Here is a 12966-nt window from a genome sequence, read left to right on the forward strand (position 1 = left end):
TGCAATAAGTGCTGCTGTTTTATTCCATCTGTTTCATTTGAGTTGGCTTGAAACTGACACATTATTAATTCTGGAAATCCAAAATGCTCCCATCAGCATAGATATGAGTCAAAGAGAGGTCAGCAAGCAGACAGCATGAGAATTACTGACCTACATAAGACTGGTTTAAAGTGCCTATTTGTTGCCCAACTTGGAATGCCTTCCTAGTGATTTGTAATAGTCAAAGTGGGTGAGTGAAACTTTTCTGAAAATTGGGGGTTTAATGTGTCTCAGAGTTGTGTTTCAAAATACCCAATCCATCAGTTTCTCTCTAGGAGCTGATAATAGGGCATGGACAGTAAGACATTTCAACTTCGGGGGTAAAATTTCTGTGTTGATTATTCCCATATACAGCCTGCAGGAGGCATTCCAGAGTCATTTTTAAAGTCTCTTTTAAAAATTCTTGGAATTCTTATTCTTGGAAAGCCTTTTCCGTCCTCCTTGAACCTTCACGGTAACTCAGAGTGTGGCATTTTGAATATTAAATCCTACAGTAGCTCATAAAATTTGGTTTATTTGATGTCACAGACTGATAGTTCTGTGGTGCTTTCAGCAAAACATAAAGCACCAAGAAGATGGCCCTTAGAGATTTCATTTTTCACAGCCATGCTGGATGCAACCCTTAGTTTGATTCATGCCTCTTCACCACAGAGACTGAATAAAAGCCAAGGATTCTGTGCTTCTGATTTCCTTTTAACATAACTATTTCTTAACTCAGCTTCCCTGCTGATGCTTTCCTGACAAGATTTGTAAAACTTGGTCAGAAAAAGGCAGTTGCCAGTTACCAGTCATCCAGCCTCTCCCTTTCATGCTTTTTACTGAGAGAAGTTATCTTAAAAATATGCCATCACATTTCATTCTAGAGAAGTCCAGAAGGAAAGAGAATGCACCCTGCAGGGTCTGAACCTGCTCTCCATCTCTTCAGCAGGCTGGAGCCCTCTCCTGTGCCAGTTCCCTTTCGTTGGAGGAGAAGGGCCCCAGCATGGATCGAAGGGTGCAGGGTAGACAGGCTTTTCCCTGCATCTCTCTCAAACCCTCTAGGACCTATTTTCTCTTACAACTCCAAAAAAAGAAGGTTCTGAAAATGTACCATAATTCAGACTTTCAGCTGTGAGTTGCAAAAGCTTATGAGAAAACTTCTGATGCTCGGAAGGAGTGAATTTACACCACTCTTCCCCCCAGCCATATGCTTACTACTGCAGAAGCAAAGGTTAATCAGTACTTTTGGCTTTTCAGATATCACATGTTGGAGCTTTTACTTTTAAAATAGAAGTATAAAAAAAGGAATTTTCCTCCTACTCTTAGACTTTTCCTAGGTTTTGATTAGCTAGCAGAGGACAGCTTTTGTTTTTGTTAATGGTGTGGATGTCTGGCTTTGTTGGGTGTTTCGGTTTTGGCTTCCATTTTTTATCAAGAACAAAAAGAAAAACCAAAGGAGGATGATTTACAGTAATAATTATAATGTTAATATATCTCCTTAGCCTTCATCTGTATCCTACCTAAAAGTGATTAAGGTGCTCTGACTATATAAAAGATTAATAATGATATAATTAATTTTATATCCTTGACAAATGTTTCCACAATGTGGGTGGAAACTACTCTTCTGGTTAGACACATGTTGGATTGCTTGCAATGTTAATGTTGGAGTCCAAGAAATGTAATAAGGGCAAGAAAGGAGACAAATAATATAATGTTTATTTTCATTTGTCTCTAAGGAAGTTTCAAAACCCATGAAAATAGGGGGGTTTATGTTTTCATAAAAACACATTTTACATTGCCCACAAAAACACAACTTCAAAATAACCAAATTCAATTTACTTGCATTAGAAAAGTTCATTTTAATTAGACCAGTTACATACCTTTTAACTTGGATTAACTTGGACTACCACTGTCAGACTATGATAATGCTGTGCAACCCATAACTCACACATCTGAGAAATGCTGCCTTTCCTAGTGGAAATGGATTTAAAACTTGTTCCCTTACTCTAAGATGCACAGCATGTTGGATGAGCAACATTGTGTGCTCATCTCTAGAGAGTTTAGTGTAAAACAGCTCCAGATTTTGTTTGGTGATCTCAGAGCTGCCTGAATAATTCCAGCCTTCCACAGCTCCAAATGCTGACATGCAGGGAGATGAAGCTTTTGGATATTAAAATCCTGCTCTGTGACACTGAAGGAGATTAGTTTTTGGATTCCATTCATTGACACAAAGGCCAGTGCTGAATGGAGGTGATATTTATTGTCTATGAAACCCCTGAGTAAGCTGAAATCACTTTAGGCATGTACACTCATACATGTATTCTCTCACATTTAGCCAACTCCCCACGATGCTGTTTCTTTGAGCCAAGAACAGACAACTTTCAGGGACTTGGCTTGAAAAGATGTGTGCATGTAACACCCTCTGTCACATTTTACAAGAGGCTGCAATCAAGCAGTTTTTATACTTGGATTGTCTAGACACTGTGACAGTGGGAGGGGACAAGAGAAAGAAAAAGCCCATTTTGTCAGTCGTTCACTTTGCATCAAATTCTCCTTCCCTGTGTGCTGCCATTGCCAGTGAAAAGATAAAGCAAGCAAAAACCAAGCAAAAACCAAGACATTCATAATTCACTGGTTCTCTATACATATAACTCCTAGTAATACAAGCCCAAACCATTTTTTAAACTATCAGTACATATGTATACCATCCCCTTGTTTATTCACTTTCTCCAGGATAAATACTTGCAGCATTTTTTCTTTTTGCAGTTGATTTATCATTTCAACTTCTTCCTTATCAGTGTGTAAATGAAATATGTAGGGTTGTCTTGTCAGCAGTTGTAAATTTGTACATGAAATATTCCCAGATTTCAGTGGGGATTTTTTTTTCCCTGCTCAGCTGAATGTTTGTGAATGAGCAACAAGAAAACCACTTTCCCTCCCACTGGTCTCACAGATTTCATGTTTCCTATCTCTTTTTTTCTTTAATTTTTTTTTCCTACTTTCTTCATGAAAGCACATGGGAAAAAATAAGAGGAGAAACAGAGCTAGGAGGGGAAAGGGAGGAGGTGATAGAGTTTCACAGGGATGCAAGCCTGCAAGCCAACAAAAAGGCTGTGAAATTCTTCTTTAAACAGCAAACCCTGCATATCACTTAGTTGCTTTGAGGTGAGTAAGCCCATGTGGCAGCTTTTAAGCAGGCTGATTTCATGGCTTACCCTTCCCTGCTCAGGTGGTCAGCACCTCTCCTCCCTCCCTGCTGAGCTGGGATTTCTCTGGGGGTATCTCCCACGCTGCGTTTGCTCACTGCCCATGGTTTGCTCTCTGCACATCACAGCCATGCTTGCACAGAGGTGTAGCAGGGTCCAAGTAGAGAATCCCAGACTCATCCCTCCTGCCCAAAGCCTTCTGGGCTCTGCAGGGAGATGAGCCATCCCTCCACAGGGCTCTTGCCTTCCGTGTGGTCCTGCTTCACTCCCTGGCAGTGCTCACAGAGGCTCTGAGAGGAGCCAGGAAAACCTCAGTTCTGAGTGACATCTCCAGACAAAGGCTCTCCAGAGCCAGACTGTCCTGCTGTTGAAATGGTAAAAGCAGTAGTCATGGTTCCACAAGCAGTTTTTCTCAGCTGATATGAAGCTAGCCAGGGCACCTCTGCAGCTCTGGTTTCCCTGTGGCTCACCTGGTGTCACTGCTGGTCCTGGGGATGCACAATACTCTGCACCTCCGGCTCCAGCCCAGCTTCCAGGGCGAGCAGAGGAGGGAGGTCAGCATGGCTGCTGCAGCAGTAACAGCAGCAGTGTATTTTGCAGCCTCCAGGCTGCAAACCCCTTTCCCTCAACCAGTTGTTGCTTTAGTTTCTTGGGGGATCCCAGCTCATGCCACCCATGCAGCAAGTGAGGAGTCAGGAGTCCATTTTTCTGTTCTCCCCAAAAGACTTAAACATTTTGGTGAGGGAGCCCTGCTGAGTGGATGTGGTGTCTTGAAGGGAATAAAGAAATGCAAAAGGGGCAATTTTAAGTCAGGCTAAGTGCAAGAAAGGGCAGACCTATGCTAACTGCAAGCAATACCAGGAAATAAATAAAGATAACATTACAGCAAAACAGAATCATTTAGGTTGAAAAAGACCTCTGAGATCATAGCATCCAGCCTTTGACTGATCACTACCTTGTCAACTAGGCCATGGCACCGAGGGCTGTGTCCAGTCCTAAACCAAATCTGGCTGGGCCTGATCCTGTGTGTGCCTTGTGATTGCACTCACAATGAGCTGTTCCATAATCTTCCTGGGCACCAAGGGCAGACTGACAGGCCTGTATTTTCCCAGATCCTCCTTCTAGTCCTTCTTGAGGATGGGTGTCACATTGGGCAAACAAAATGATGCTTGTTTTTTCTGAACTGACATGTAGAATAACTGGAAGTATCTGCAGACTGTAGAAAATACCCTTCAACGGAAGTGGTTTTCTTTTTAATTAGGCAGGTGAGATGTGGGAAGCAGGTATCCAGACTGTGCACTGTCACAGAAAAACAGGGAGCTGCTGCATAATTTTTCAAGCATTAGCATGGTGAAACATTCTTTTTCTGAATCCCATGAGTTTGTCAAAACCAATTTCCTGTGTTGATGTTGGGGTAAGGCACATAAAATAGCCAGCCTGGCAGCTACAGAAAAATTACAAAATTTTAAAAAGCATAGACTTTTTACTTACCCAGAGTGACAGATATTGGTCTGAAATGTGAAAAGAAATGTGGGGCAAAAAACAAATAGTACTTCACTGTATTTTTTTTTCCGTTCTCTGCATTTTCTCCCTGTCTATTTATATATTCTGAAAAAAGTATGTCTATTAAGCAATTTTTTAGGTTTTTTTCTGCCACTTCTCTTCCAGCCCCACTGTTCACAGTATGTTGTTTGTGTGCCAGGTTGCATCTAAGAGTCACTGTACTGGTTCAGATCAAGGAGGCATCCAGACAAGTATCTGATTGCCCAGGTTCATCCCACCCAGCTCCAGAAACTCAGGTTTTGTGTCTAGGTTCAACTTGGGCCAATAGGAAAGAGTTCAGTAACACCACCACATGGATTAGAGAAAGTTAGAGCTAGCAGATGAAAGGCAACACCAAGTAACAGGACTAACCTTGCAGGACTGCTTCTGAGCTGTGGTGAATCACCCTCTGTCTCTCTCCATGCAGAGAGAGGCTAAAATAAACTCTCTAAAGTAAAAAGAGTTTAACCCAGGCTGGTAGTGCCCCATGAGGGTGCTGAACAAGAGGTTACAAGAATTAAAAAAACTTGGAGCAGCCTTTTTGAAGCTGTAATTTTTGAAACCCTCTCAGTTTCATCCTGTGCAGAATCTGTACTTGGAGTTGCTCTGCATTTGACGTGTTAATTTTTCTGGGACTTTCTCTAGTTTCTTAACATGTGCCTTTGCCAGCCCCACCTTCTGCTACCAGTGGTTTTAGCCTTCAATTTGGTATTGCTTGAAAAGGAACTTCCTTTTTTTTTTTTTGTCAGCTGTGCCCTCTGATATCTCCCTCCTACTTTCCTGCTGTAATAATTCTTGGCTCACTCGGCTGCTTTTCTGCCTGCCATGCAGACGTCCAGCAATGGAAGAAGGGTTTGGTCTTTAGGTGAAGTCCACTCCAGTGTAGTTGGCAAGGTCAAATATGAACCACAAGCTAAGTGCCTGATTCTGTGTTCTGAGGGCAGTCTTGAACACCTCCAGCTGCACTTTTCTGGCTGAGTCCTTCTCCTGCCAGTTGCATCTCCTGGCAGAGGGTGAGCAAGATGGGTTTCATCCTCTTGGTCCCTCTGTGCAAAATGTTGCCTGTCAGGGCTGGACAAAGATCTGCCACTACCCTCAGAGCAGGCAGGATCCCCTTCCCCAGGCCTCAATGGAAAACTGAGGGGAAGATTTTGTGTGAGCTTTTTCCCAACATGTTGCTGTTTATATTCAAACCACTGCAGGTTTTTTTTTCCCAAAGTATTTAACTTTTGAGCAGTGAACTTAATTTGAGTCTCATCATATGTGTATTTGAAGGACATCTGGTGAGCATCATCATATGAGCACCTATCCTTTCCTTCCTCTCCTAGGATTTTAGATAATGGGCTGTGTGCAATGTAAGGATAAAGAAGCAACAAAACTGACTGACGAGAGGGATGGCAGTTTAACTCAAAGCTCAGGCTACCGCTATGGGACAGATCCTACTCCTCAGCACTATCCTAGCTTTGGTGTGACTTCAATCCCAAACTACAACAACTTCCATGCCACAGGAGGCCAAGGACTGACTGTGTTTGGTGGAGTCAACTCCTCCTCTCATACAGGGACGCTGCGTACAAGAGGAGGAACAGGTGAGCTTGAACGTCTTGTTCTAGTGCTCCTAGTGTCAGTCATGTGTCTACAGCAGAAGCCTGACTGTCTCAGCATGTTGCTTTTAGGAAGTTATTTCATGAAATAGTGTGAAGAATAGAAGTAGGGTGGAGCTGGGTCCTTTGCTAATTTGCAGGTTCACTTGGGGCTGAGAAATTATGTGTAGATGCCAAATTTGGCTAACTGTCTCATCCCTCTACCAGGGAATGTAAAGTGTGGGCTGAGACCCTTCCAGTAGTTAAATACTTGGCATGGCTATGTCTAAACTGTCTCTTCAACCCCCTTTACCTGCTTGGGATGCTGTGACTGTGCAGAGTGAAGGACATGGAGTGCCCACTGGCTGCATAAGACCAGAGAAATGAGAGTCATTCAAAAGTTGGAGGGTTCAGTTTGGTTTGCTCCTCAGCAACTGGAGCAGCTTACCTGTGGCTTATCCACATCATCTCTTGAGGTTCCTTTCCGTCCTGTCTTTTGTGATGGAGTATAACCCACTTATCTTTTTCTTTAGGTGTAACTCTTTTTGTGGCGCTTTATGACTATGAAGCAAGAACAGAAGATGACTTGAGTTTTCACAAAGGAGAAAAATTCCAGATACTTAACAGCTCGTAAGTTTTAGGCTTGGGAATCTACTTTTTAATAGTTTCAAACTTACAATGTTTACAATAACATTTGCTTATGCTATTAGTAAAATCTCATGTTGGATATTCAAGTATGGAGGGAATTTACTCTATGCTTACTTTCTCATCCTTGCATTTAGTGCACTTTTGCAAAGTGCTGTATTGTTGGGGAAAAAACACTTCAACCACATGCAGCTTTACTTTAAAAAAAAGTGTTAGATTGTGTGATTTACTGCTTACCTCTTACAGTAACCCCACATTCAGAACTGAGACTACCAGCTCTGTACTTTATCAGTAGCTACAGAGGTCCTGCAAGGCATGTACTAACATTTTTTCCAATCTGCTGCAAGTATCCCTACACAGAAATGAGCTAAAAGCTGATTCACAAAAGATGTATGTGCCAAATTTAAAAGCATTTTTTGTCCTTTTAAAGGTAGGTGATGCAGTCAGAACTTCCTAGGTTCTACTGCATCTGACATGAAAACCACATTTCCATCCTGGAAATCATCAACTTAATTTTATCAACTGCCCATAGAAAAAAAAATCCCTTAGCAATTTAAAAATAACTTCTAAAACTCACTGTGCTGCTGACCTATATCTGAACATCTTGTAATTCTTGGCTAAGAGCATAAAGTGGCAGGCTCTGTGTTATGTTCACTACTGCCATCATGTAGAGGTAAAAATGGCTTAACAACCAAGTCGTGTCACTTTCTAAAGACTTTGTGATATTGGTGCTCTCTTTTTTTCTTATAACATGTGACAATGAGGTGAATTCACCCCTGGTGCAGCTCCTGTTAATTTTAATATAGCAACTGCAGGGTTGGAATTGGCTCAATGTGCACTGAAGTTTTTTTAAAAATCAGGTAATTCTGTGGAATATTTCATGAAGCCAAAGAGCTTTGATGTAGATGAAAGCACAGAAACTTCAGTTACAATTTGTAGAGGGAGCAGCAGTTTAAAACCTTTCTGCTTCTAAATTAGAGGTTGGAAACAAACCCTTTTTAAACCTATGATCCATTTTTGTTCACATTGCTTTATGCTTTCCTAACCTTGCACAAACTATGCCATAACCTGGAACAAGAAGTTCCACACGTTATAAATACCTTGTACATGCCAGTTGGTGGAATCTGGTGGTGCTCACCAGGACTTACAGAGCTGTCATCCTTGGAGCTGGTGAGACAGCGAGATTCCCTTTCATGTCAGTGGCTGCAGTATATGCATTTTGATGCAGGTAATTACAGCCTGGTAGAAGGGTTTCTAAGCAAGGAAAAAAGACCAGGCATTCATTTATTTTCCTGTAGGATCATAGAAGCTCAGTTCCCATTGTAGTTAGGTGTATTTGCTTATAAACATGGCCCTAACCACACCGCTGGAGTACTGACAGCCGATCTCCAGAAAGCTGCTTTTCTGTAAGAATGCTTCCTCTCTTCACATGAAATAAGCCCATTACATGAAATAAGCCCATTTTTAAGCACCTGCCAATGCTGCTTGCAAACAGAAAGCATATATGTGCAAAAAAGTAGTTTGTCTGGAATTTTTGGAGAGGTTTGGATTTGGATTTTGCTTTAGCTTTCAACAACTGAAATTTGATTTGTGCTTTGGAGTAAACATTCAGCACAACACCTGAAATGACATACAGGGGGTATCCCTGTGATTTGAACCCAGAAATTTTACTAAAGGCAGTCTGGGTGAAAGAGGCACCTGCAGAGTGGTTCATATCAGAGCCTGACTTTGGGGCTTCAAAACGCTGGCCATCCCCAGCATTCCCACCACCACACCCTGTCTGGCCCCATTGACTAGCTGCCTCCTACCTCAGCTGCAGGTCTGAAATTAGGAGCTGTGAAAAAAGCCTGCATTCCTCCTCCTTTCTGGCAGTGCTTTGAGAGATGTAAGCTTCTCTGTCAAAGCAGAGGGGGTTGTTCCTGACGTTGGGATCATCCACAGGAGAGCTTTTTTCCTCCCTAGATACGACAAAATACCTCCATCTAGTGGACTCTCTGCACAGTGAGGAGGAGATGGAATGGTACAATTTATCAAGCTCAGTGTGGCATAATGCCTCAGAAATATTCTACAGCAGCATATGGGGGAAGGGTTAGCACTTCACTGGCAGTACTAGAGACACAAACAAAAAGGGCCATTTGCCTGACATACTAGTGCACACAGGGTGTATTAAAACAGTGTCAACCTCTGCAAAAGCTATTTGCACTTCATGTTTCTTGAACTGTAAAATTGGAAGCGTCTCCTTTTTGACTAAGCACAGCTGTTTTCTACTTGTTTTCCATAGAGTTCATGCTCCTTTAAACTGTTAAATAAAGTGAAGTTGAAAATTTAAAGAATTCACCTTGACACAACCTTAGACACTGTGTTTTCTGTAATTGTTTGCTTCCAGAAGAGGCTGAATTCTCCAGTCACATTTGATAATAAGTGTTTTATTTAGTGAACAAGGCTCTGGTTTACAGAGAGGGGAACTGAGAAAGAGTTTCTAAGCAGTCCAGAAATAGAAAAGAGAATGCCTATTAGTAGTGGTAGGAGTTAAACACTGGCTAATCTGGAGCTGAGAATGAAATAGAAATTGCTAAATCCCCAATCATTGCATCCTGCAAAAAGCTGAGAAATAAACTTCTCTTAAAGCTGCTCAGCCCGCAGCAATGTGCATTTTCTGAAAGGCAGTACCATGTCCCACTGTCTGCACCAAAGTAAGATAAAAATTCATGCTAAGCCTACAGAATGCTGCATTCAGACTGTCCTGCATGAACCTCTTCACATTTAAATGTTGTAGAAAAAGAGCTTTTTGTACGTATTTGAAAATACAGCCTAGTCTTGTGCTACCTCCTCCAGGTGGCCAGCAGAGGGAATCTAGACAATGAAGTGTGATCCTTAAGGGCCATCTAAAATGCCATGTTGATAGATGGCTTTTTGATATCTTTGGGTTTCAGATTAATTGTGCTCATAGAAGTTTAAAATTAGCAGTGAATGTGACACTGTGTTTTGGTTTAACCTCAGAGAACAACTCAACCCCACACAGCCCCTGTGGGGGGCTTCACTTCTCCTGTGGTAGGATCAGGGAGAGAATCAGAAGGGGAAAAGTGAGAAATCTCATGGGTTGAGATAAAGGCAGTTTAAAAGGTAAAGTTAAAGTCATGCACAGAAGCCAAGCAAAATAAGGAATTCATTCATGGTTTCCCATAGGCAGGCCATCCCCAGGAAAGCAGGCTTCCATCATGCCTAACTATGCCTTGGGAAGGTAAAGGCCATCACTCCAAACATTCCCCCCTTGTCCTTCTTCTTGCCCAGCTTTACATGCTGAGCATGCTGCCATATGTTATGGAATACCCCTGTGGTCAGCTGGAGTCAGCTGTCCCAGCTGTGTCCCCTCACACAGATCCCTGCATACCCCCACCCCCTCTCTGCTCGGGTGGGAGGCTGAAAAGGCCTTGACACTGTGGGAATGCTGCTCAGCAGGAATGAAAACATCCCTGTGTTATCAGCTAGCAGCACTGTGTCCAGCACAAATCCAAAACACAGTCCCACAGCAGCTTCTTTGAGGAAAATTAACTCCTTCCCAGCCAAAATCAGAACACAGCATTCAATTTGGCAATTTTCCTGTAAGCTTTTTCAAGGGTCTGTATTAGAATAATTGCTATGGATACAGTTTTCAATATTCTAGTCCAAATTCAGCCAAACCTGATTACACTGGGCTATTCTGCCTCTTCGTGCCATTATGCTGCATCTGAAAGGCTACAGTACTAATCACTGCTGCAATAATTCTAGATGTAAAGAAATATGTACATTTTTTGGGGTTTAGATGCAAACAGCTCTCTCGGAAGCACACCGGTGATAAAGAGATGAGTTGCTGTAGCCTCTTACGGCCATGCAGTTCTGGGTGCTGTTAGCAAAGTTGTCAGGACCCAGGACATCCCTCTGGCTGTCCTGAGCAGTCAAGACTGCCAGGGGGCTCCGAAGCCCTGGCACAGAGCCCAAAATGCCTGTGGTTTTGATTATGACCCATGGAGCAAGCTACCAACCTTGGATGAAGATCTGCAAGCCATAACAAATTAAGTAGAATAATACTGAATTTATCATGGGGTGAAAAAGTAGATTTTGGGATTTTTAGAATGGGGATTCAGGGGGGCAAGATGGAGGGACCTGGGCATGTCCAGCCTTTCTTCTTCTTCTTCTTCTTGGCCTCCATCTTCTGCTGTGATGTTGGCACTTCTGGATTGGTTTAGAGTAGAAGCTCGCTAACATAGGTGATAGGTATTGGAAAGTAATTGTAAACATTGTATACCTAGTTTTTAGTGTAAAGACATAACACCACCCCAGGGGCAGGCAGAATGCCTGGAACTGTCCTGCTTGACGGACATCAGCTGGACAGGAGAAAGAATTTTATAGATAACATACAATAAACAACCTTGAGACTGAGAACTGAAGACAAAGTCACATCATTGTCTGTACAGCTGTGTCCTGCTCTCACTTCTCCTCCTCACCTCTGTTTCCACAGGGAAGGAGACTGGTGGGAGGCCCGTTCCTTGACAACAGGAGAAACTGGTTACATTCCCAGTAATTATGTGGCTCCAGTCGATTCCATCCAAGCAGAGGAGTATGTTTTCTTTTTCTGTTCTAAAGACCCATAATGCTGTGTTAGAAGGCAGTGTGAGGAGTTGGTTTTGATTGATTGCAGCGATTTTTCAAATGACTTACGTTATATTTATTTTAGTTCTTAACTGCACTGATAAATAATTAGGTAATTAGTAACAAAAGAAGCACGAGCTCAGTGCTTTTTCAATGTCAAAACAAAGGAAGAAAACCCAAAGGAACACAGGTCTGCTTCCTTTTTTCAACTGTCAGCTAATTTCAAGCTTTAACCAAAAGGTGTCCTTGCTTTTCCTGAACCAACTTGTAAAAATATTTTGAGTCAATTAGTGTGCAAACTGTCCATTAAAGAGGACATGTTGTATCAACAAATACAAATCCTAGGATAGGTAGGATGCCCACAATGCATACACAAAGCTCTAATGAGGGCCCATCTCTGCAAAGAAAAGGAGTGATGTGTGTATTCACATTATTTCCAGTATAAAAGATACAGTGGAGGAGCTTATAGAGCTGAGCAGGTACTACTGGAGTCTGTACTCCAGGTTGTCCTTGGTTGATTGTGAAACAACACAAAAACGTTGCTGCAGGAAGGAAAAAAGGCTGTAAAAGCCTCTGAAAGCCTCATATACAATCTCATCAAGGTTGAATCTCACCCTTCTACTGAGATTTTATAGCTGTGCTGCAACAAAAATATTGAGTACTAGTAAATCACTATACAAGTAAAATATTTATAGCAACATCTGTACAAATACTGCTCTTTGGCAGAGACAGTTTTCTGCCTTTTTCCCTGTGTATACCCTCCACCCACCACATCTTGGCCTCTCTCTGTCCAAGTCTGGCCTTTGTTGGAGGACACCAAACATTCTCAGCACCTGCTAATTACAGGCTCAATTCAAAGAGCTGCTGCCCAGCACGGGGAACATCTACTGTGTGGTTTGTCACATTGGCTTTCCAGCACGATAAAAGAGACAGCGTAACAAAAATGGTCCATTGTATCTGAGTAAGCACAGTTTCCACACAAAATCCTCTCCATGTCTGGGCTTTGTGACACTATTTAATGTTGCTACATCACATTTTGTCTTACTATTTCTGGTATTTCCCTAAGGTGGTACTTTGGCAAGCTGGGCCGAAAGGATGCCGAGAGGCAGCTGCTGTCGTTTGGAAACCCCAGAGGTACCTTCTTGATCCGGGAAAGCGAAACTACCAAAGGTAGGATGGGCATTCTGACTGGGAATGGGAAGATAATATGGGAAAAATTGTGCTGAGTGTGTGAAATACTGTTGTCAGTGGTATGAAGGCAGAGATTAAGTATCATTTCTGCATGTATTTGTCTTAGGGAATTGGATGTCTGGATATCCTAGGTCTTAGGGTGAGTGTTCAAAGTA

The 12966-nt window shown here is 42.3% G+C and overlaps 1 protein-coding gene across 4 annotated transcripts in view; it reads left to right on the top strand.

Annotated features, from left to right (window-relative positions):
• FYN (FYN proto-oncogene, Src family tyrosine kinase) overlaps positions 1 to 12966 on the top strand; it is a 137663-nt gene that overhangs the window by 91217 nt on the left and 33480 nt on the right. For all 4 annotated transcript variants that reach the window (XM_066547103.1, XM_066547102.1, XM_066547101.1 and 1 more), the window contains 4 exons: positions 6095 to 6352; positions 6880 to 6976; positions 11490 to 11588; positions 12687 to 12790. In XM_066547103.1, coding sequence (XP_066403200.1) covers positions 6106 to 6352; positions 6880 to 6976; positions 11490 to 11588; positions 12687 to 12790 — 547 coding nt within the window. In that variant the 5' untranslated portion in view covers positions 6095 to 6105. The remainder of the gene's footprint in view (positions 1 to 6094; positions 6353 to 6879; positions 6977 to 11489; positions 11589 to 12686; positions 12791 to 12966) is intronic.

Source organism: Molothrus aeneus, chromosome 3 (assembly GCF_037042795.1).
Source record: "Molothrus aeneus isolate 106 chromosome 3, BPBGC_Maene_1.0, whole genome shotgun sequence".
Lineage (NCBI taxonomy): Eukaryota > Metazoa > Chordata > Aves > Passeriformes > Icteridae > Molothrus > Molothrus aeneus.